At 48.9% G+C, this 25,760-nt stretch overlaps 1 protein-coding gene across 1 annotated transcript in view; it reads right to left on the bottom strand.

Annotated features, from left to right (window-relative positions):
• TTLL11 (tubulin tyrosine ligase like 11) overlaps positions 1-25,760 on the bottom strand; it is a gene marked incomplete at its 5' end in the record, with an annotated part of 187,369 nt that overhangs the window by 7,865 nt on the left and 153,744 nt on the right. Inside the window, 2 exon segments of the mRNA XM_081103361.1 lie at positions 15,254-15,360; positions 25,156-25,407. Of these exon segments, the coding sequence (XP_080959487.1) occupies positions 15,254-15,360; positions 25,156-25,407 (359 nt within the window).

The following is a 25,760-nucleotide window of genomic DNA, read 5'->3' as shown; positions in this document are numbered from 1 at the left end:
GAAAAATTCTCTTCTCGCTCTCTGACACCCCACTGGCCTGCTTTTCCTTGTATCTTCCTGGGAACTCTGGCTCAGGCTCGCCTGTCCTCTGCTGGCTTCTCTGCTTCACCTGGCCCAGGCCCAGCTTCTCTTCTCTCTTCCTGTCCTTCATTCCCCAGGCTTTAAATAGCCATGCCTCCAGTCCTTATTTCCAGGCTAGACTGCTCCTCCTCCCACCCCCCAACTGGGATATCTCATTAGCATCTCAAAAAGGCCCTTAGAAATAGATTTCGTGGTCTTCCCTTCCCAATCCTACTTTTTCTTAAATCCTACCCATTTCAATAAATAAAATCCTTGCTTAAGCCAGAAATCCAAGAACCATTGTTGAAACTCCTCCCCCAACATCCAGAGTACTTCACACCCTTGCTCTTCATCTCCACCATCACCATCACCACCACACCCACCCACCCACAGTGGGAGAGGCCATCCTGCCCCTGGGCTTCCTCGCAGCTTCCTCACTGGTGTCCCTGCTCCCACCCTGCCCCCTTCCTACCAGCATCCAGAGCACCTTTTAGAAGCAGGAACCAAGCCAGGGATTCTCCTGCTTTAAGCTGCCCCACAACATTTGGAACACAATCCATATTCCTTAGCCTGCTCTGAGCCTGCTTCTGCAGCGCCCCAAACCCAGTGCACCCCCTTTTCCTGGGTGCCCCCCTATGTTTAATGTCTGTGCCCCCTCCCGCTGCTGTCTTTCATTTCCTAGAAGCTGCCTCACACTTTCCCAGCGGGGGCTCTGGTCAGGGGCCGGCCCTCTGCCAGACACCCTTTCCCTGGTCTCCACCTGGTCTGCACATAGATCTCAGCTCCCTAACCCACCTCCTAATATAAATCAGGCCTTCTCTGCTATTCTCGTTAAAAACAGAGTTATTTTATTTCATAGAATTCATTACATGTGCTTCTGTGTTTAGTGTCTGTCCGTCTCTGCTCCTAGATGTCAGGGGCCTGGGGCCTGGGTACTGGTCACTGCACATCCCATCACTATATATAGTGCCTGCCATGTGGTCAGCTGACTAACTGATGTCAGCTGACTGAATGAAATTGAACTGTGTAGCGCATGGCATGAGGTAGGTGTTTGACGAATGTCAATTCTCTCCTCCCTTCCCTACTTGGGTCACTGACAGATTTTGTGAGCAAGCCTTCAGCATCCATTTAGGATAGGACCCAGGCTTTGTATCACAGAGGCCTAAGGTCAAACCCAGATCTGCTAGGGGACCTTGGCTCATTTTGGGAGCCTCAGCTCTTACCTACCCTGCCTGGCTCTTGCTAAGAGGGGGAAGGTGAGGGAGGTTTCAGTGAGAAAACATAGAGGGAAGGGACCCCACCTGGTGTCCAGCCCATGGAAGATGCCCTGTAAATGTGACCTTTCTTCACTGTCTTTCAGCCATCAGAGGGGCTGGGCCTGGCAGAGAAACGTCTGCTGCTGGGGACAGAGACTCAGAATCTCCATCCACTGCAGCTGTTCTTCGTTTCCCAAATAGTCCAGCTGGGGCAGTTAGACCACCTTCTCACCCAGCAAAGGCAGCGCTGCCTTGCTCCCTCTGCCTGCCCCAGTGCACTGGCTGGGCCTTCTGGAATTCACAGGAGACCAGTCAGGAGCCCTGGAGGTGGACTGAGCCTTGTCCTCAGGAGAGACCCCTTCGAGGAGCTCTGAGGAACCGGCCTGTCACTTGGAGAGGTGAGGGGAGGCAGATCAGTGTCAAAAATAAGACAGAGAGGTGGGTTTCAACTTGACTCACATTAAGAATGTCACTTTAGAGTACAAATGAGAGAAGAGAAATGCTCTTTTATGCGGGAGTTTATTTTTGTCACTTTGTCAGTGAGAAATTGCAGCCCTGAGGGCATTGGAGCTGCACAGAATTACCCAAAACATTAACATGCAAATTGCCTTCTTTAGCGAAGGTAATTTTATTAGTGCAGGAAAACGTTTCTCTCCCTGTACTCACTTCAGGAGCAGGGCTGTCTGGGGCGAGGGGACCACTGCAAATGGAGAGTCAGGGAGAGTCCTGAGCTTGGTTAGGATTCTATTACCTCCTCTTGGGACCACGTGAGGAACACACTACAGTGCCACTGCTGGTTACCAGGGGTGCACCGAGTGTAGTGGGCAAGTGACTTGTTCAAGATCATACAGCATCAATGGCCGAAGAAGGGGTAGAGTTGAGGTCGTGTGCCTGTGTCTCAGTTAACCAGGTGAGCAACAGGGAACCCTTAGGATCCAGGAAATAGCTACTCTGAGAATAAAGGACCCAATGAGATGCCATCCATCCATCTACTCATTCACTTATTCACTCACTCACTCACTCACCCACTCATGCATTCCTTCAATAAAGCTTTCATGGTGCTAGGTAGGCCCTGGGCCTCAGACATGAATCAGGCACGAGCATCACCAGCTCAGCAGACCTTGAGGGCAGGTGCAGAGGGGACTCGGACTTCTGCAAACACCTGTGACCAGCAAGGTTCCGGGGGCCAGGAACCCAGAAGAGGGCATGACTGACAGGAAGGAGGGAGAGGGGCCTGGAAGCTTCACAAAAGTCTCACATGTGGACACTGTCCAGGCAATGGCATTGCAGGCAGGGCGATGTTCCTGACCAGAGGCACAGACGGAAGCGTGTTGGCCTGGCCAGAGCGGCCTGTGGCTGCTGCACAGGGTGTGTGGGAGGAGAGTGGGGCGAGGCTGGGGGCTGGGGTGGCAGAGGGTGAACAGGAGGCTGGCCAGGCTAGTCTCAAGGCTGAAGAACTCTGATTTTATTCTGTAGGGCCTGTTCAGAACAGAACCACGTTCCCTTGAGACTTCAGGAGGGAGGGAGTGTCCCAGGCCCCGGAGTGCCAAAGCGACAGAAGGTTGAATGAGGCTGCGCTTATATAAGCTTGCTCCTCCCTTCACAGAAGCAATCTGTGGGGAAGTGTGGGCAGAGATACCCACCTGCTACCGAGAAAAAAGCACCTCAGTCACGTAAGGTCTCATGAACAATCCAGGTGTGCTCCCTTTCCCAGCAGGCTGCCATGAGCCGGACGGCAGCTGCATCTTATGACTGTGGTGGGACACAGGGAACCGCTCCCACAGCTCTGGGGGCTGCCTTTTAGGGAAGCAAAGGGAAACTGAGCCATTTCAAGCACACATGGAGCTGTTGTGGTATACTCAAGGGGTGTACTCTATCTCAGGGTTTCTCGACCTCAACCCCTTTCAGATTTGAGGCCAGAGGACTCTTTATTGTGGGGTTTGCCCTGTACATTACATGAGGTTTTGCAGCATCCCTGGCCTCTACTCACTAGATCCCAGTAGCAACCTCCTTCGCCAGTTGTGACAACCAAAAATGCCTCTAGATGTGGCCAAATGTCCCATAGGGAAGGGGCAAAATTGCCCCCAGTTGAGAACCACTGGTTTATCTAGACCCCAGGGAATACATGGAGGTCAAGGACACCCAGCCATGGAAGTCTCCCAAGTCCTCCAGTGGGATGCTGGGCACCCCAAGGGCATGACCTACTTTCTCTCCTCTCCATGGGATGAAGGATGAGCAGAGTGTAGTTTTCATCACAAACTTGTATACTGACTATCTAAAAGAGAAATGTGTGATTTACTTCTTAGAAAGATCTAGGAAACAGAGCAGGGAGGGAAGGTAGAAAGCCAATGAACAGCAGGTGGTTCTCCCATTAACTTGCCAGGGTCTCAGAGTCCCTCATCTGTGAAGTATGGGCATTGGAATAAATGATCTCTAAGGCCTTTCTGGTTTTAAATACTACAATTCTATGGCAGTAAGATGAACACACATTGGAGAATGCTACCAGTGAGTACTGGAGTTGGCCCCATGAGAGAGATGGTGAACTATGGGCTGGGTAAGGCTCTGTCTTGGCTAAATTGACCATCTACTTGACTAGAGACAGTGACCTGATCAGATAGCTCATGAGGTTCTCTCTTCATTCTCAGGTTTAATGACTAAACCCAGATCTCACCAGAAATTCCATGGAAAATCTCTGAAAGGGTTTGTATGATGAACACTTCTGGAATGCCTGTGATTTGTGCAGCTTTTCACAGGCCATTAGAATTTAAAGACAAAGAATTGTGGTTCAGAAACATTTCTGAAAGTCACAGTCCAGGAAGGATCTGTGATTTAATTACAAGGTTATAGAGTGTTTTCTCTCTGCAGTACTCTACCACCACATCACCAGGGCTCCAATATAACAACAGTGGATTACAACTGAGTGGGCTGCATGACAAAGACTCTATTTAAAAAGGAGTTTTTGGGAAACCCAAAGGCAAGAGGGAGAGAAAATAAACCAAGGAAACAAAAGCCTCTGGCATCCACAGCTGCAGCAAACATTGAGTTCAGCCCAGCTTCCAGCCAGGTTAACATAAAGCCTCACATTAAAAAGCTGATTGCCTTAGTTTCTAGTTAGTACCAGATATATCAAGTCCAGCTTTCAACAAAAAGTTACAAGGCCTGCTAAAAGGCAAGAATAAGCATGGTCTGAAGAGACACAGTGAACATCAGAACTCGACTCACATATGATATAGAGGTTGGAATATTATCTGATGGGGAATTAAAAATAAAGATAATTAATATGTTAAGGACTCTAATGGAGAAAATAGGCAATGTTCAAGAACATATGGGGAATGTAGGTAAGAGATGGAAACACTAAGGAAGAATCAAAAGCAAATGCTAGAAATAAAAACACCATAAAAGAAATGAAGAATGCCCACAATGGACTTCCAGTAGACTGGACATGGCCAGAGAAAGAATCAGTCAGGCTGGAGATATGTCAATGGAAACATCACACACTGAACTGCAAAGAGAAAAAAGAATGCAAAAAAGGAGAATGTCCAGGAACAGTGGGACAATGACAAAAGGTGTAATATACGTGTAATGGGAATACCAGAAGGAGAAGAAAGGAGAAAGATTATATAAAGTAATAAGGGCTGAGAAATTTCCAAAATTAATGACAGACCCCAGAAAAGGAATAAATGAAGGCAAAATAAAATCTTTTAATTTTTCTTATTCTTCATTGATCTAATAGGTTACTGTTCAAAGTAATAATAGCAACAATGTATTGGGTGATAATATTTTAGGAATAAATGAAATGAATACTATCAACATTGTGAGGGCAGGAGGGAACAAATGGGAATAGCCTATCATAAGGCACCTGCACTGTCTGTGAAATGGCATAGTGTTATTTGAAAATGGACTTATTAGCTGAAAAAATGCATTGTAAATGCTAGGACAAGTGAATTAAAAAAAAAGAAATATAATTGATATGTTAAAAAAGAAAAAATGGAATAATATAAAATGCTCAATTAAAACTAGAGATGACAGAAAAGAAGGGAAGATTGAAAAAAAAAGCAATGAACAAATGCAACAAGTAGAGAGCAGTTGTAAACATGGTAGCTGTTAACCCAACTATATCAGTAATTACTTTAAATCGAATGCTTTAAATATATCAATTAAAAGACAAAAATTATTTTTTAATTGGGGTGGGTAAAAAACAAAACAAAACTCAACTACAAGTGGCTTATAAGAAACCTACCTTAAACATAGACATAGATTAAAAAGTAAAGAAATGGAGAAAGACAGATCATGCTAACACCAGCCAAAAACAAAGTTGGAGTCGCTTTATTCATTTCAAAGCGGACTGCCGAACAAGGAAAATTATCTGGGATAAAGGTGGGCATTACATAATAATCAAGGGTCAAAATATATATAAAATTGATAGAACTGCACAGAAAAGAGACAAATCCACTATCATAGCTAGAGATTTCAACACCCCTCCATCAGTAACTGACAGGTCCAGCAGGCAGAAAATCAGTAAGGAGAGAGTTGAACTGAATGGCACCATCAATCAACTGGATCTAATTGACATTTTCAAAACACTTCATCCAACTAGAGCAGAATACTCATGGAACATTCACAAGACACTACATTCTGGGCCATAAACAAATTTAATAGAATAAAAACCTCAAACTTTGTTCTCCTACCACAATGGAATTAAACTAGAGCTCAACAACAGAAAGTGAACGGGACAGTCCCAAAGTATTTGGAGATTAAATAGTACATGTCTAAACGATATATGTGTCAAAATAAGTCTCAAGAGAAATCTTAAAATATTTTGAACTAAATAAATATAAAAATAGAACTTACTGAATTTTGTGGGATGCAGTGAAAGCAGTGCTTAGAGGGAAATTTATAGCATTGAATGCATATATTTTAGATATTTAAATCAATCATCTGAGCTTCCACCTTAGGAAACTAGAAAAAGAAGAGAAAATTAAATCCAGAGTAGGGAGAAGAAATAATAAAAATTACAGTATAAATCAATGACATTAAAAACAGGAACTCAATAGAGAAAATGAATTAACATAAAAAGTGCATCTCTGAAAAGATCAATAAAATTGATAACCTGTAGTCAGGCAACCCAAGAAATAAAAAAAGATGATTTACTAGACTATTAGTAATTTAAAATTACTAACATCAGAAATGAGAGCATCACTCCTGATCCTGTGAACATTAAAAATAAAAGAATATTATGAATAACTCTATGCCCACAAATTTGGTAACTTAAGATGCAATGGTCCAATTTTTTGAGAGATGCAATTTACTAAAACTCACACAAGGAGAAACAGATAATCTGAATAGGCTTATGTATTCATTAAAGAAATTTAATGAACAATTAATAACTTTCTAAAAAAGAAAGCAGTAGGCCCTGATGGCTTCACTGATAAATTCTACCCAATATTTAAGAAAGAAACAGTACAAATTCTCTGCAAACTCTTACAGAGTACAGAAGCAGAGGGAAACACATCCTAATTCATTTCATGAGGCCAGCATACGCTAATATCAGAACCAGATAATGGCATTTCCAGAAAGGAAAACTACAGATCAATATCTCTTATAAACATAAGCAAAAACCCTCAACAAAATGTTAGCAAATTGAACCCAACAATGTATAAAAAGAATTCTATACCATGACCAGTGAGGTTTGTTCTAGGCATGCAAGGCTGCCTGAACATTCAAAAGTCAAATGATGTAATCTTTCACAACAACAGGCTGAAGAAGAAAAGTCATAGGCCCACAATGATGGATGCAGGAAAAGCATTTGACAAAATCCAGCACCCAACCATGATTTTAAAGCAGCAACCAGCCAAACAAACAAACAACAAAAATACCTCTCAGCAAACTAGGAATGGGGGGAACTCCTGTACTTGACAAAACATATCTACAACACACTACACACTTGTTAGATTGGCCAAATCAAAAAACCTGACAATACCACGTGCTGACAGGATGTGGCACAACAGGAACTCCCAATAATTCCTGGTAGGAATGTGAAATGCTAAGGCCACTTTGAAGACTGGCAATTTCTTAAAAAGCTAAACATTGTTTTAACATACAATCCAGCAATCATGTTTCTAGGTATTTGCCCACAGTTGTTTAAAATTTATGTTCACTCAAATCCGGCAAACGAATGTTTACAGTAGCTTTTTTCATAATCACCAAAAATCAGAAGCAACCAGATGTCCTTCAGTAGGTCAATGGATTAAAAAACTGTAGTGCATCCATCCCAGGGTCTATGGTTCAGAAATACCACACACAGCTCTGCCCAAGGCTTAGGGATGCCCCAATCACCGACTGGGCTCTTGGGCCTGGGACATTTTTGGATTGACATGGTCCTTCCACGTCAGGGGCTTGTGACTACTGTCACTTCCCCAGGCAGCATAGCATGGAGGTTCCGGACCCAGTGCCTGCTCTGCCCCCAAGCACCTCTTTACCCCCCTGAGCCTACGTTTCCTCCTCCCTAAATGGAGTTCTGTGGATAGTTCTGTGGATGAGCCCACAGGAGTATGAACAAATGGACTGGAAAACTGTTTTGTAATCTGTAAACCATACGCACATGCCAGGAACAACGATGGTGGTTCAAACAAAGAGAAAAGGAGCTCCCGTTTCCTTCCTTCCTTACTAAATCTTTACAACAAGGCAAAGTGGATGTCACCCGTTCTGTTTTAAGAGAAACTGCAGCTCCCAGAGCTGAAGTGCCCCTCCTTGGGGCTCCCAGAGAGAGATGCGGGGTATTGAACAGCCCGTCTGACTCTGTTGCTCATGCTTTCCCCACAACACTCCATATTGCCGCTGCTATTCCTGCAAGATCTGGAAAGGGTAAGCAGCAAGTCTGAGAAAAGGGGACTGCTGCATAAAAAGCCATTCCTGTTTTCTTTCTCTCTTTTTCGGGTCCTGAGGCCAGACAGTGGGCGGTGCTCCTGGTCCCTGCGTCCTGGAGGTGAGGAGAGGATGATGAAGAGCAGGCGCTGGCCTGCCCAAGGGGCTGTGGTGTGAACACAGGGCTCCTGGCAGTCCTCACCAAGGGAAGCGGAATTACAGAAAGCGCAGCCTGCCGCTAACGGCTGAAGAGAAGTGTCTGTGCGAGGGAGAGGGAGCTGGCGTTTCTCTTGGCTCACTTGCTTTTATTAAAATAGTTCTGACACCGACTATTTGGTAAGCGTGTAGGGCGCACATCCAGAGAGGCCCATCTGACTCTGAGATGATTTCAAGGCTGAAGAATGTCACTTGTGCCAGACACATCGTGTGAGGCGCTGTGTACAACCTGCCTAGTTATCCTTGGGCCCCGAATTTCAGAGGGAGGGGGGCGTCCATGTGTGTGCATAAGCAACGCTGTGCTAAACATTCCAAGTAAAAATACTTTCAAATATTTCAGTACCTCGTTAACCAAATACATTTCAGTGGGGCTCATTCCAGCTAATGAAAATATAGGAGGCAGGCGATCTGAAGTCCAGTGAGGAAATTTATGGAGAAATAATAACACGACTCAGACACCCACAAGATCAGCTCATTGTCGGGGTCTAACGCCTCCTCTACTGGACTTGGGTTTGTTGTGTACCTACTGTGTGCCAGGCACAGCGTCAGGCTTAAGGCAGGAATAGTTTTTCTTCATGGAGATTAGTCCAGCTTAAGGGGCAGATACCACACTCTGATTCCAGGGTTGAATTAGTGTCGTGATCTGTGTGGTCAAGGAGCAGGGCTGGATGCTGTTGGAGCCATGGGAAGGGGGACTGGCCCAGCTGGAGGGCTGAGGAAGGCTCCTTGAGGCGACAGTGTGCAAGGGGAGGGGTTTCCTGCACATCCAAGTGCCTGCAGTGGAGGACCTCCAAGGTGGCCGGCCACCTGGAGGGAGAGAGTGTGTGTGGGGCTACCAATGGCCTGTGAGTGGGAAGGCGTCCAGTCTGTCAGGCCCCCACTCACTCACTGAGCTGGAGTCATGAGACCAGTGACTATAGGCAGCTGGTGGTCGGCTCTGAATTAAGAGGTGATGTAGACGAGGGTAATGGCCGACATGGTCATCCCAGGGCAGCCAGCAAGTGCCCACCAGTGTGAGAGCAGGCATATTGAGGAATGGTACAGCCTGGTCTTCAGGGGCCATGGCAGGGCCAAAGAGAGAGAGACTGGTTCTGGCTGTTCAGGCCTGCAGCCCTGAGGCCTCCTCGCTGCATGTCCTGCTGCATCCCAGCCTTCCCGGGCCTCAGTCCCCACCACCCCCACTTGCCTGAGCTGCACCCAGGGGTTCCTGTCCTCAGCCACACAGTGCAGGTCAAAGAGGCAGGCAGGCAGTAGGCTGTTACAGCAACAGTCCAGCCAAGGCGGGAGGGCAGTCGTGGAGAGAGAGGCGAGGAGGGCCCAGTACTCTGTCAGGCACCAACGGATGTCTGTTGCCCCCTGTCTCACCCCTCTCCCAGACTGTGAGCGTCTCAAGGCAGGCACTTGCTCCTGTTTGCTCCCAACACCTGCAGGCGCCTGGCTTGAGTGGTGTCCAGGATGCACTTCCTGAGAGGGGTGCAGTGAGAGTGACAGGGTAGCAACAGTAGCAGCCTCGCTTACTGAACGTTCCCTGCGGCAGACCCTGTTCTGGGTGCTTCCCGCACGTCATCCATGGCAATGATTTCATGATCAGCTCCACTTCACAGAGGGCGAGCACAAGGCCCAGAGGAAGGCACACAACTTGCAGAGGCTACACAGGGAGCAAGTCATGGAGCCCAGGGTCAAAGGCAGGTATGGCAGCTCCCAGAGCCCTGGGCTTTGGTTATATTGCCAAACAAGGCAGCCCCAGGAGGGAGGGCATGTAGCTCAGGCGTTCTTCAAGCAGTGGAAGACATGTTTCTTATTTGGTCAAAGAGTCTATCAGACATTAAACCATGTCACTCTTAGATTTCTCTCTGTGAACAAGGGATGTGTGTATGTGCTCATGTGTGCTGTACACCCATACAGGTGTCCCTCACTCATGCTTGCATGGGTGGGGGGCGGGGGGACTCTCCAGTCAACTTTTTCTTGCTTTGTAATCTTGTTCCCTTGGTTACTTGGAGGGACCTTTAGCTTATATCTTAAAACAGCAAAACATCTGGCTGCAAAGTGGACACAGCTGTTAGGGGTCAGAAGCCCCGAGACACTGGCCCTGTGCTAGATGCCCAGGTGCTGGACTCACATGTCCCCTTTGCAAGTGAGATGCCTGTTTCTCAACGAGGACACCGCCGACCCCTCCTTTCATTGCCCAGTCTGGATGCTGCCCTCGTCTCTCCACAGAGAAGTGAGAGGCCACTCGGAAGATTTGAGAGCAGAGTCTCAATGATGAGGAGCAGCTCGTGAGCACAACTTACATGAAGTAACTTCAGCTTCACTGACAGACTCATTTCTTCATTTGATGCTGTGCAACCAGAGGCCACCACACCCCAGGTGTGCTGGTAGTGCCCTCAGCTGATTCCTGTGTTCTGCTAGAAATTTTAAAATTGGAAATTGAAATCTTTAATTTTTTTAAATGACAATTACACTGGCCTGTTGGGGAGTGTGAGGTTGCGTATTACTGAATTCCATCAGCTCCTGAACAGTCACTGACAGTCTAACAGGGAGGAAGGCAGCCTGCTGAGGGACCATGAGCACCGGATGCAGGGGAGGGTCCCTTGGGAGGGAGCAGTGAGGAATGGGCTGGTGTCGTGAAGAGCCACCTATTATATGTGGGTTACTGTCAAGTCTTAGCTCTTGTTTTGGGTGATGAGTTAGTGAATGCTTATGCCATTATTACAAGTAAGTTAACGAAATAAAAGTAGGCTATGCATGGACCAGGGTGGAAGTATCTCATGAACAAGGATTAGGATTAATCCAATCCTGTGCACCTGGCCCAATGAAACAAAGTCAATAGAAAACAAGCCTATTCAAAAGGATGGTCTGAGCTTTAGATTTTATAACATGCATGCTTTTTCTTACTAGTTGCTTCCCCCTCACTGCTCTTTTTACACACCCTTTTTCTTCTCCATTTCAAGGGTAGGTTCGTAAAGGTTCAGGAATTGGGTTAACCCCCTGAGTGGGCACTGAAGTCTCATCAGGGCAGAAGGAAGGTCTGCGCTGCCTTGTAGAAAGGGGACAGGGCATGAGCATTTGGACACAGCTGGTGTGGGTACTGGGTGATGATCTTATCCAAACTGGCTGGCGTTTTAGGCTGGACAGTGAGGACAAGAAAGGGAGACCCTGTCAAGCAGATCACTGCTACTCTAAACCATGGTCCTCACACTCACATCTCCCTGCTTTGGGGATGCGGGCATTTTTTATTTTGACATTCATCTGCTCATCAGACATCCACTGCACACCGAGCGAGATCCTCTTGTGTGCTCTGGGCCATGTGCTAGGCCCTCAGGGATACAGGACACATAGTGAGTGCCTTTTCTGGGTCACACATCATGCTAAGTGCTTTATATGTGTTCTCTCTCTTAACCCTCACAGCATCTCTCCTCTGCTGCTTTCCTTTGTTTGTGGCTCTGGCCCTGCCTGATTGATCCTATGTGTCAACTGTGCATCCTCTGCACTTGTGAGGCTACAGGCTGGGAATAATGCAAAGGCAACGGGCAGGCTGCTCTTGGTTGAAATCCCAGCCTCCCCTCATTAAGCCTCAGGTTTCTCATCTGCCAAATGGGAATAAGAGCCCTATCTCAAAATAAGCATTTATAACAAGTATTTTTTATTTCTGCCACATAGTAAATGTTCAGCAAATGGTCTCTATTATTATTCTTTTTCTTGACATTGGGTCTGTAAATATAATTTCTCTTGATATATTTCCATAGGGCCCAACACCCGCTAACATGTCCAGTCCCTGCCTGTGAATGAAGGAGTGTGTGCCCTTTGGGAATGAGAACCCCCTTCTGGCTTCTTTCTTGTCAGCCCCACAGCGGCTCTGGAACATGGCTCCCACCCCTCTGGCCAGCACTTAACTGAGAAGCCTGGGCCCAGCACCACAGGGGGAAGGAAGGACCCTCTGGTCTCCTTGCTGACTCGTCCAAAGGAGAGCCACCACTCAACCACAATATCCTCCTTTGCCACCCAGTACCTTCCTGGATGGTCCTAAGAACGTGGAGGCATCAGAAGCTCTTTCTCTTTGAGAATCAGGGCGTTGGACCAGCCTTCTCAGGAGGCAAGGACTGGGCACCGGCCAGAGACGGCAGTGACCCTGCGGTCACCGCACAGACGGGCTCTCACTCCTGGCTTTCATGCCCAGCCTGCACTACCTCTCCCCCAGACCCTGTCATTTCCTTTCAGGAGCGATGGAAATGGCACAAGCTCCAGCGTGAAGGAAGGGGAGACAGGCACCTGGACTCCGCACCACCTCCCACTCCAGTTCCTTCCTGCACAGGTCTTGTGTGCTGTGAGTCGACCTTTCACCTCCCTGCCTCACAAGCCCCACCCCTCCTCAGTCAATCACAGGATGAAGCACTGCTTGGCGTGGCCCTGGACTGGGGATGGTGTCCTGGGCCCGAGGCCATGCACTGGCTGAGTCTTAGACAAGTCGCTTTTGCTTGTGGAGCCTCAGGACCCTCATCTGTAAAATGGGATACGCTCACCCCCTCAAAGGCCTGGTGTGAGGGTTAGCAATGATGTGTGCACCTACAAGACGATCTGAAAACTGTATTACTATCACTACTCCACACTCTCGGCTGAGGCAGGCACAAGGCCTGGAGGGTCCCAGCCCGGGATTCTCTTGTCAGAATGCACTAAAAATAAGTCTTTTCTTATCTCCTTAGCTTGGTCAGCAGACCCCAGAAAGCTGGCAGACCCCAGAAAATCTCTCCATGCCTGTACTGTGGGCACCCCCCATGGATTCCATGTCCAGGGAGCAATTTAAGAGGCAAACAAAACAGGAAAAGCTGCTCTGAATTAACAACGGGCCAGATGGTAATGCTAGTTTGAAGCAATAAAACATGATAAATAGCTTCCTGCGGCAACTCCTGATCAATTTCAATATTTAATAATTCCATTGCCACCCCACCCCCTCAGCTGGCCCCCTCCCCGGGATCCTGCCACCACTCCCTGCATTCAACTCACAGAGCAAACACTTTACTTTCTGAAGGCGTCAGCAAAAGCTGTCTGCTCAACTGTCACACGAGCGCTCTGGCCCCCGAGAGGATAATTAATCTGCCTACCCTCCTGCTGCCAGGGAAGCTGCGAGGGACGCCCACTATGGAGACGCACGGGAGCGCTCACCTTGTGGGTTCAACGAGTGTTGCTATTCCCGAGGTCTGCTTCTGAGTTAAAGCGAGGCTGGGAGCTGGTGGCCATCTTACTCTAGGACCCAGGAGTAGGACAAAGCAACCGAGAAGGGGACGGCGGCAGCGTGGAGTGAGGGGCTGACCCACCAGCCGTGTCTCTGAGCCTCCGTTTCCCTCTCTGTACAATGGAGACAACCACACCCATCTCCAGGAGGGTTCTAGCCAGTGCTGCCCATGTAAAGGGCCCGGCAGAGGGCGTGGCACGTAGGAAACACCCGACAATAGCTGGGCAGCTGGAAGCGTCATTATCCACTGTGAGGCCAATCAGCAAACGCAGCCTGAGCACCAACCTGCAGGAAGGGCCTGCTGGTCCCTGAGTCAGGAGGCTGTGGCCCAGGGCAGACCACAGGTGTGTACTGGATCTGGCAGGGAGCACCTGCTGTCAGGCAGCACACCCCAGATCCTCCCCAAGGGGTGCCTACTAACAAGATTAACTGCCAACAAGAGCTCCAAAGGCTTTCATGCCCCTGACACAGGAGGCCTCAGGCACCTGGAGAGCAGGCGTTGGCACCATTTACAGGAGAAGAAACGGGGATTAGGAGGTGAAATGGCTTTTCAAGTTTACATCCCAGAACAGGCAGAGTCAGTTCCAACCTGGATCTCCCAACCCCATTGCATGTCTTCGCCACCAAATCACAGGAGAAAGTTGCTCCCAGGTGCCCCCTTCCCTGCAAGTCCCTTTTGGAGGGAAGCTGGTGCCAAGGGACCGGAGCTGCCAGGTGAGCAGACCTGAGTTTGCTCATCTGTGAAATGAGCCTGGTGATACCTTCTGCATGGGGACACTTACTGAGGGGTCTGCATGAAAGCACTTTGTAACTTTGTGATGGGGGTACCAATGTCAGGTATGGTTATTATGACTTTGAAGAAAAATACCCTTTATAAGGAAAAAGATCAGAAACTCATCCACCTAAAGGTGGATCCTTCTAACTGAAGCCTCGACACCATGCAACCTGGAGGCTCAAGTGGAAACATCTGTGTGGCCTTCAAGGCCTCAGCAGCCCCTGCAACCCCACATCCTCTGCTTCTCCCCTCCCTTCTTGCTCCAGCTCACCTAAGCCACTTGGGGTTCCCAGAGCCTTTCACAGGCAGCACCCCTGCTGGAGGGGTTCTGTCCCACCCTGTGCATCGGCTGATGGCATTCATGGCTCTCCAAGACGTCTCCTGTGGGTGTCCCTTATTAGGAGCGCTCCCTGGGTGCCCGAGAGCCTCTCTGTGCTTCCCTCCCACAGCACACATCCCACTGCACTGGTGGTGTGTTCTCATCGGCCTCCCACTCGACAGCAAATTTTTTCAGGGTGAGAACCAAGCGATCTTCACTCTGGTCCATCCAGGGCCTGGCCCAGCATGTGCTTGGCGAGTGTGTGCAGAGGGAAGAATGAAAAAACAGGTGACAGAGTATTCCCAGTATGAATGGAACCAAAGCCTTAAGCAAAAAGAAGGGATTCTACTGGGGGAATTAGAATTTGGGTGGGCACAGCCTTGTAGCAGACAGTGCCCCTGAACTCAAATTCAGCTCAATCCCTCACACTGATGGAATAACCTTCCTCCTTCCCCCACCTTGACCCTGAAAGAGAAGGAATAGAAAATGTACTGAACTCCCACGGGTCATGGTGGAGGCCAGTCACCAGGTACCTGAATCCCGCTGGTCCAGGGTCATGGAGTTCCATCTCCTTGTGATGTCGATGTAGAGGATGTCCACGGCGGCCATAGACAAGCTGCTGCTGCTCAGCTTGCAATTCCTGCAAAAGACGAGAAGGGACACATCACTACTGGGCCAAACCCATCCTGTTCTGTCTTGCGTCCAGGCCTCTGCCTGGGCTGTGGCCCCACACGGTTTTCTCTAATGATCATATCAGGTGCCTGGATGAGACTGGTGCTCCTTATATGATAGGCCTTCCCTTCCCAGGGCTGGAGCTAAGGAAGGGTGCATGGCAAGGAACGGTGGGAGAGAAGGCTGGAAATGTAAGTTGAGTTTAGAGCAGGGGTGGGCAAACTTTTTGACTCGAGGGCCACAATGGTCTTAAACTGGACCGGAGGGCCGGAACAAAAGCATGGATGGAGTGTTTGTGTGAACTAATATAAATTCAAAGTAAACATCATTACATAAAAGGGTACGGTCTTTTTTTTCAATAGTTTTATTCATTTCAAACGGCCAGATCCGGCCCGCGGGCCGCAGTTTGCCCACGGCTGGGTTAGATCATGTGGGCTCCTGTACTGGCTAATTAGGGTTTTAATGGGCTGCAAAGAGCAGTCATCTGTAATGAAGTGTGCCCACCTGTCCCTACACATCCATGTAGGTTTCTGTCTGCTCTGCAGAGGAAATGGGGACTCCACGTTCCAAAACACACCCTACACGTGTCTTCCCCTTCCCCTCCGCTGGTCTCTGCAGAGGGAAGGAAAGCCGGGCCTGCAGTGCCGTGTTCTCCGGCCAGTGCCCCACAGCTGACAGAGGCACGCTCAGTGACAGTGATAACAGCGTGTCACCGGCACCCATGAAGGTGTCACTGCTGTGCAGAAGTGACCCCCTCTCCCAGGAAACACTCACCAGGAAAGTCCTGGGGCCAAACAGGCAGACAGGGGCTCAACGCCTCTGCACTTGGCCATCTCAGCCTGTCACCCGGAGATTCTACATGGCCCGAGTCAGCACTGTAAGCCCAGAACTCCCAGCGCAGAATGGCAAGGCTCCTCACACCCTGTGTGTGGGCTGAGGCAGCATCGCTGGGGACCCCTGATGCTCATTTCTGACTTTAGGGGAGTCACCTGAAAACACAGGAGGAGTGAGAGGGCAGGGCTCTGAGCTCCCCTAGTTTACGAGCAGGGAGGCCAAGAGAGCCAGGTTCTCGGTCTGATGTCAGCAATGGTGCGCCCTGCTGACAAGTTACAGGGTGTTTGGAATCCTCCTCCTCCCCAATTGTGTCTTATTTGTTGGTGTTTTTTTTTTTGGTCTGGAAATGTGGGGAGGCAGTCTGGCACACAAAAAAGAGCACGATTTGGGCATTCGACAGACCAGGATTGAAATCCTGCGACTTACTTAAACCTCCAAGCCTTTATTTGTTGGTCTCTAAGTGAAGATAATAATACCCGCCCACATGGCTGATGTGAAGATGAGATGAGGAGCCGGCATGGTGCCTGGCACATGACAACTCTTGGCTCCCCCTCCATCTCTTTCCCCTTTCTCCTCTCTTCCTCCAGAACTTGAGCCATCTCGGCCTGTGAGAGGTTGCCTGCGGCTGACCTTGTGGTGGGTGGCCCTGTCCAGTCTGGAGGAATGCTGCTGGCCAGTCAATGTGTGGGTGCAGGGCTCGGCTCCCCTGGCCTGGCCTGTGCTGTGAGGAGATCCCAACACTGGCTGGATTTGCCTGACAACCCTGAAAGTGAGACCTCTGGGATAGCTGTCCATTGGCTGAACTACATCCAATGCTGCTTTCAACTTTCCAAACATGTCCACATCCATCACCCCCCAGCTAATGATAAAATGGTTCTTTGCGCTTCCATTTGTCATCATCCCTTGTGTGAATATCTTCCTTAGGAAGCCGACAGGCCAGGGGTTGATTGGCAAGCAGGATTTGGACATTTCAGAGGCCCGTCTCCAAACCCACGCACATCCCTAACAAGGGTGCCGGAAGTGTGCCGGCAGGAGCATGGACGAGGCTGGTGCTCCTTATATGCTAGCACACTCTCTGGCTTCACCCCGCTACCTTCCTTTCTTCCCTGCCAGCCCTGTGCATATTTCTTAAGCCATCAATTCACATCCTGCTTCCTCCTGGGCTGGCTCCATATTTCAATCACCAGTCACGGTGGCAGACTTCAAAGCACATCAGTGCACAGTTATTGAGCCCCAGTAACAACATGTCAGTGGACGCTGAGCTTGTCACTTCCCCGGTCACCATGATGACTATCTCTATTGGGTTCCCTGGGGCGGGGCTCGTCTCTCCCCAGGTATTCCAACGCCCTGCACTGCTCCCTCCCAAAGCTTCATCAGGAAGGGCATGGCCATGGTTTTCTCTAATTATCATATGAGTGTCCTTTGGGCTCCCTGCTCCCCCCAGGACAGGAGCGCTGCTGCTTGCTCTGTGGGTTAATAGAGTATAAAGAGTGAAACCGAACTGACCGCTGGTGTGTAGTTATTTTTTCTCCTGACAGGTGGAAAATAGAAGTGTCGAACCTTTAGCAGGAGCCGTAATTTACCAAAAAGAATTCTCCACTTATCCCCGTTCCAAGGAAACTCATTCTCCCGGGTGATGCCGGCAAGTACAGTTGATCGCAACATCTGCTGCGGGGACGGGGACGGGAGGAATCCATGCTGGCTGCAGCGGGCAGGAAGTGCTTTAAAAGGATTTGGATTCTGTAGGCAGTTTGGGGGACACCATCTGCATGCCAGGCCTTTTCCTGCCCATTAGCTCTCTGGATCTTTACAACTGCTCTATGAGGGAAGTATTCTTAGTCCCATTTCAGTGATGGGTAAGCTGAGACTCAGCCCGAAATTACACAGCTGGAATTCACATCAAGTCATCCTCTGGAGGATAGGGTGGCCGACTTGGGAGCTTTGGGGAGATGTGGTGAGGGGGCCCAGCCCTGGGCCGCAGGAAGAACCCAGGATGCAAGACTCAAAGTCTCCGGGGGGGGGGGGGTCCCAGGAAATCAGGAGACGGTAGAGAGCCCTGCTGGGAATCTCTGGGATATAAGGCTGGGACAATGACAGGGTCACTGGAATACAGGTTCTTCCAGATTTGTCTCTGTGGTTATAACATTCTCAATAGACATTCCAAAAGGGAAGGACTCTGGGGTTCAAGACTTTAGAATTAATTTTCATCTATCCATCCACTCAATGCAGAATTTATTTTGTGTCCACTACATCAGGCAGTATTCTGGGCCCAATAAGTGATGCAAAGCAGAGTCAGTCTCGGGTACCACTCTCGGAAGTGAAAGTGACCTCAGAGTCTGGGGTAAAAATGTGAAGCCTTGGTAGCCCGGAATCCTTAAGACAGTTTCCCTTAATGTCCTGGGATGCAGTTCTTCAAATGTCTAAAGGATAAAGTCTTCAGTAGAAGAGGAGTCCAACCAATATGGTACCATGAGAAGCCAGAAAAACTCCTAATATGGGCTAGCAATGTACATGGGAAAATTGAGCTGTGGAGTCAAACGCACAGGATCCTGAACCTTGAACTTGCTGTGTGACCTTGAGTAAGTCACTGACACTCTCTGCATCTAAATTCCCTTATTTGTACAAAAATCAGGCTACTCACCATACGAAACTGTTTTGAGGACTAGCTTAGTGCCTGGAACATGTGGGGAAGTGACAAGTACACCCAGCCTTCCTCCATGATGCAAAAACAGCTTGAAGAAATGTTTTGTTTTTAGAATCAAAGGAATTTGGGCACAGATGATGGGAGAGAATCACAAATCATTCAAGTTCATTAGGATCCCAAATATAGAAGGATTTAAAATGATCATCCCCATTTCCTTTCAACAACTACCGACATCTCATGGGAAATTTAGACGCCAACTTTTTCCACTCCATAAAATCCTATTTATAGAATTTCTTTTGTATTCATCCTTCTTTGTGCAGAGACAGAGATTATTTTTACCTGTAGACGTGTCTATAAGGTGAAAACCAACAATGATCAATATTGGTTTTAAAAAACACAAGCCACTATCTAAACACCTAGGGGGCGAGGGGAAGCAACTCCGGTTAATGATGCAGATAGCATACTAAAGGCTATTGCAACCCCAGGTGTGGACTCACAATATTGCCAGGAAGAGGTCATCAGGGAAGAGGGGGATTTTCAAAGTCACGGAGGAGTTAATGCCAGAGGAGAGGCAAGACCCATTACACTTCCCTTCTTGAACATTCTAACACACCATGTTGCCTCTCAGAAACCCCGCCCCCCAGCTACCCATTATGAAGCCTATTAATATCTTCTTTTGAGAGAAGGGGGCAGAATGGGAAAAAAGAGAAAACCATTTTCTAATTTAAAAGGAGACCAGGATCAGAGGCCACGGAGGGATGAGGGCGGATCTCCGAGGAGGACAGTCTGCACGAAGCAAAAATGCTCAGAGTGTGGGGCAGCCACCTCCATTGTCTAGAAACCAACCCAGTTGCGGCAAACTGTTTAGTTCTCAGGCTCCGGAGATGGCAATGCAGTGTGTGGGAACTGATGTCAAATCCTGATGGAGGACACGCTCGGAAACCGTGTTCTTAGTGAATTACACAGGACGCCCCCAAATTAGCAATCCAGGCGCAGGAAAACAACACAAATGCATTTCTCTCAGAGGAAGCTGTCACACTGAGGAGCCAGATCATTTCTGTTTCTCAGAGAAAGAGAAGTCTCCACACCCCAGCAATTATTATGAAATAATAATAAAGAGGAGACAGAGAAAGAGGCACTTAATTCATAGTAATTTGTGCTACTCTTATGTGCCTCCCAAGGAGATGACAGCAAAAGCTGGTTAGACAGTTAAGTCTAGACAAGAGAACGACAGTTCGTTATTCCTCATTTCCTGGTGGAAGAGAAAAATAGGACATGGCCGGACCGGCATTAGCATAACTCACTCCTGAAACTGCTGATCTGTGCAGCACACTGTGAGCGATGGCCACTGGAAATAGATTCAGCTGGAATGTTGGCTATTTTGTTCCCTCCAGTTCTTTGCGAGGAACGTGGAGAGAAAGAGTGGTGGTAGCGACGAAAGCCAAGGACAGCCTCTGCCCTGTGTGGGCTCTGAATGGAGGCTCCGTCTGTCCGGCCAACGTGTGTGTTTCCCGAGCAGTGCTCCAGAGAAGTCACTTGGTTCAATGTGACATAAGGCATAAATACTATTAATTTATAATGAAGCAAGTTTTAAATGAAGTGCAAAGGAGAGAGGGGGAATAGTTGTTAGCAAGAGAAAATGCTTGTTGTTAAATTTAGCTGGCAAGGCCGAACATACTCAGATAAACCTGAAAGCAGAGGGTATTGTCTTTTATGATTAAATTGCTGTTGGGATCTCTTGGTACATTTTAAAAAGGAAAAATCTATTAATAGCCGTGCAACGTTTTCTCTATTTCTTCTTGTATCTTAATTACTCAGGACACTTGCTGCCGTGTGTGTGTGTGTGTGTGTGTGTGTGTGTGTGTATCGGGGATTGGGGGGGCTCACTGTCTGAGTCCGTCTGCTCTGCTGCCGCCATCCCACTGCAGACATCGCCATCCCCTGCAGACATCGCCATCCCCTGCTGACATCGCCATCCCTGCAGACATCGCCATCCCCTGCAGACATCGCCATCCCCTGCAGACATCGCTACCCCACTGCAGACATCGCTACCCCACTGCAGACATCGCTACCCCACTGCAGACATCGCCATCCCCTGCAGACATCGCCATCCCCTGCTGACATCACCATCCACTGCAGACATCGCTACCCCCCTGCAGACATCGCCATCCCCTGCAGACATCGCCATCCCACTGCAGACATCGCCACCCCCTGCAGACATCGCCATCCCCTGCAGACATCGCCATCCCCTGCAGACATCGCCATCCCCTGCAGACATCGCCATCCCCTGCAGACATCGCCACCCCACTGCAGACATCGCCACCCCACTGCAGACATCGCCACCCCCCTGCAGACATCGCCATCCCCTGCAGACATCGCCATCCCCTGCAGACATCGCCATCCACTGCAGACATCGCTACCCCCCTGCAGACATCGCCATCCCCTGCAGACATCGCCATCCCCTGCAGACATCGCCATCCACTGCAGACATCGCCATCCACTGCAGACATCGCCATCCACTGCAGACATCGCCATCCCACTGCAGACATCGCCATCCCACTGCAGACATCGCCATCCCCTGCAGACATCGCCATCCCCTGCAGACATCGCCATCCCACTGCAGACATCGCCATCCCACTGCAGACATCGCCATCCCCTGCAGACATCGCCATCCCCTGCAGACATCGCCATCCCACTGCAGACATCGCCATCCCACTGCAGACATCGCCATCCCACTGCAGACATCGCCATCCCACTGCAGACATCGCCATCCCCTGCAGACATCGTGCTCCCTTCTCACGGTCGCTGTCCTCCCTCTCACACACACTAACACAGATGGGGAATTATGGCTGCAGGACCTAACAGTCTCTAACATCACAAAATGATTTTTTCATGCAAATGCCCTTAATTATAGAGAACAAAGGGATGGAAAAGCAGAAAGCTGATCACACAGAGACAGATTTGTAGCCATATTTCTGACATCACCCAGTTCCAGTCTGAGCACATTGTAGGAATCTTCTTGGTGAGAACCATTCCCCGTTGCTTTCTTTTCAGGGCGGTGCGTGGACACAGCAGCCCTCTTACTGTGCTCCTGGCTTCTCACACCGAAGCTCACACGCCCGTGCTCTCGATGGCAGCCATGCTTTCACTGAACCCCCATAGGGTTGAAAAGTTATTTTCTGAATGGCCCACACTGATACACGTATATTGAGGTTCTACACAGAAACCAGCAGTTCTAGTTTCTCCTGAAAAATCACAAGCTGGGGCTGCTAGCCCAGGTATCCTCCCCGCGGTGCGCTCTCCAGGCTCCAGGCCGTCCGCCCCTCCTTCTCCAGATCAGTCACTGCGTCTGGGTGGCTTCCCGCCTGCTCCTGGGGGCACCGGAGAGTGTGATTCCTATGGTTCACTAGCTTTTCTAACCCCCCTCGCTCTTCCCTTTTAGTAGAATTTTATTAGGAAAAAAAGGAAGCATTCAGTTCCCACCATCAATTTAGCCTGATGATCAACTTTTCCTAATTTCTGAACACGAGCCACTCATGAACGCCATTCTCAGGCTCTCCCCGCTCCTGGACGGGGAAGCCCTCCTTCACTCGCAGGCAGACTCCGGCTTACAACAGTCCAAGCCTGCCTCCTCGGGGCTGCCTTGGTTCCACCAGGCAGGGGAAGGGTCCCTCTTCTGTCCCCTCTTCTGTCTGCTACCCCAGGGCTCTGCCAAGGATTGCATTTAATGACTTGTTCCCTGTGTGCTGTCTGCTAGACTGAGAATCCCCTGACGGTAGGTGGGACTCCATTATTTATCTCTGATTGTCCTATGGCTACCGGGTGCGGGAGAAGTTGTTGGGTCAAACCACACACTGTCCTTTTCCACACGAGGCTGAGACAGAGCAGGCCTCCCAGGGCCAGGTCCCCTGCAGCACCCAGGCTGTTGTCCACATAAAGCTGAGCCATTCCGCATTCTTTTTTTTTTTAAATATATTTTATTGATTTTTTACAGAGAGGAAGGGAGAGGGATAGGGAGTTATAAACATCGATGAGACAGAAACATCGATCAGCTGCCTCCTGCACACCTCCTACTGGGGATGTGCCCGCAACCAAGGTACATGCCCTTGACCGGAATTGAACCTGGGACCTTTCAGTCCGCAGGCCGACGCTCTATCCACTGAGCCAAACCAGTTAGGGCCATCCCTTACTCTTGTGGGTCTTGAGTGGATCCTTCTGTGCAATGGCACAGGGGCTGGGAAGGGCCCAGGAAGCTCCTGCCTTTGCTCTGGAAGGTCTAAGCCCCTGGACGTGTCATGCTGAGAGAAGACTGCGCACCCTCCTCACTCCCCTCTGTCCCTGCACATGTCCACGGCACCTCAAGAGCCCTCATGACTCGGGGCCCCTGTCACTGAGCTGTTTCCCTATGTCCCAGGCCACAGCAATCACAAAGGGGCAGAGAATGTTTACCTATTTTTCTCCTCTTCCTCGTTGTTGTCACTGTATTAGGACAGCAATATATACAGAACAATTCTATTTCCCAGCTTCCCATGCAGATGGCAGTGGCCAAGAAGATAGATGAAATGGAAGTCATTGAATACAGCTTCTGGAAAGCTTTGGAAAAGGGTCTAATTCATTTGGCAGAGGCCTTCTGCACATCCTCCTTTCTTCCTCCTTCCTGCCTGGAACTTGGCCATGATGGCTGGATTTTGAGCAGCCACCTTGTGAACACAAGGCAACTCTGAAGCTAGAAGCTCATACTGAGGATGGATGAGCAGAAAGACAGAAAGTGGGTGCTGACTACTTTGTGGAGTCATTAACCAGCCCGAGAACCCCCACTGCCAAACTTCCTGTTATACGACAGAAACGAATCGCACTATCTAAACTATTTAAAGGTGGGTATCCATTACTGCACATCAAATGAAATTCCTAAGCGAGTCAGAGGGTGTTGTTATTTTCTCAGAGAAATAACATGTGTCTGTTGACTTTCTTGAAATTTCAACTGCCTACTAGAAATAATAATCAGACTCCCATTTAACAAACAGCTCCCCTGAACTAGGCACTGGGCCAGGTGTTTTATGATATATTATATCCCAACCTCATGATAACCTTGCAAGGCAGGAGAGATTGTTCCCATTTTACCAATGAGACTCAGAGGAGACAAGCGACTTGCCCAAAGCCACACAGCAATGCACTTGGCTTTGAAGCCAGACCCCAAAGCCTGTGCTCTTCCACTAGCTTTCTTTTTGCCCCTGAAACTAACACAAAGCCCTTCTCAAAATCACCGAGCAAATACTACTTCAGGGTTACTGAAATGGCAAAAATTCTGCTGATACTGCCATTTACCATTCTATCAGAAACATCAGAGTTAGAGTTAGAGTTTGTAAAATTCCCTTAGAGAAAACTGGGACAAAAATGGTTCCTCAGTCAAAACTTCTAATTATTTGCTTTAGTGAATAAACCATGAAGTGTGTGACTTTGAGGAGCAAGGTAGAGATAGTAAAAGCAACGATGAGAAAAACAACGGTAGCATCAATGCTGACAGTTTGTCTGAGGTGTACAACACACTGTGCTGGGGTACAAGGAGCTTCACCCCATTTGATAGGTCCATCGAGGTTCAGAGATGGTCATTAATTTGCCCAAGGGTTACACAGCTAGTACATGCTCCCGTATTGCCCCCACGTGTCCCAGGTAAGAGGCAAATGACGAATAATCTACAGAGATTAAGTGGCAATGGCTTATTTTGTAGGTGTCAGCAAAAATCTAGTTTTATCTTGAAAATCATGCAAAATGTATATTATACTCTATAATATAACCTTGTTATCTTTATAGTAGAGCAAACGTGTTATATTATTTATTGACTGAATTATTTAACTTTTCTCTCCTGAAACTGACACTTTGGAAAGATGTGCCTTGTCTCTTGGCTGTGGCTTCATAAACACTCCCCACGCAGCCACATGCTGCTGGGAGAACATCAGCCCAGTTCAGGAAGCCCAGGTTTGTCTGAGTCCGGGGAGGGGGGGGTGGGGGGGTGATTACTTATATGTGGTTTAAAGACCTGGTTCAAGGTAGCACAGAATTGTTTTTTAACCACAACATAAGGTTGTGAATGCTGACACACTCATAATATCCATTCATTCATTCATTCAACAGAGAAGACACTGGTCAAATCCAACCGTAGGGGGGCCCTGACCCAGCACCAGAGCCCCCAGCCCCCAGCAGCAGTAGGGCAGATGGGACTGGCCAGAAGTGGGGCTGGACCCTACCCTGCCCGCAGCCCAGGTCAGAAGGGCCGGTCTCACTGACCTTATGAAGGTACGGAAGCCTGTTGGTCCTAACTTCATTGTCCCCTTGATTCCCAGGAACCGGATAAACAAGTTTGCCATCCTGTCCACCAGGCGCAGGTAGTTGAACTGCTTGGCATACTTGGGGAACACCTGCTTGAGGCAGATGGAGGGCAGGTGGGCTTCAGGTTTGGGATTGCCTTCCGAGGCGATGGCCAGATCATTGTCGGAAGGATCTTCCTTTCCGGCTGGTGGGTTCTCCAGCTGCTGAGACCTGAAGCACACAAGGGATTAACAATTGAACCAACTGGATCGGGTTTTACAGCACAGAGAGACTTTCTCTTGCACAATCTCCTTTCCTTTAGAGTTACAGCAACCTCGGGAGGTGGGTATTGTCACCATTTTTACTGTACAGACCAGAGAACTGACTTCAGAGAAGCGACCTGCCCACACTCAAAGAGCCAGTCCATGCCAAAGCCAGGATTCAGACCCAGGACAGGGCCTGCCCTGGAAACTTATGCTTCCCCCATCCTAACATCCTGGTTTCCCAATAGGACAACTTCCTTGACTATATGTACTCAGGATTCAAGAGAATACTCTATTTATTATGGAACCGTCTGGATTTGA

The sequence above is a fragment of the Myotis nattereri genome (assembly GCF_964212035.1).
Source record: "Myotis nattereri genome assembly, chromosome: 12".
Taxonomy (NCBI): Eukaryota; Metazoa; Chordata; class Mammalia; order Chiroptera; family Vespertilionidae; genus Myotis; species Myotis nattereri.
The sequence above is the reverse complement of the archived record's forward strand: the minus strand, read 5'-3'. Positions and strand labels throughout refer to the sequence as shown.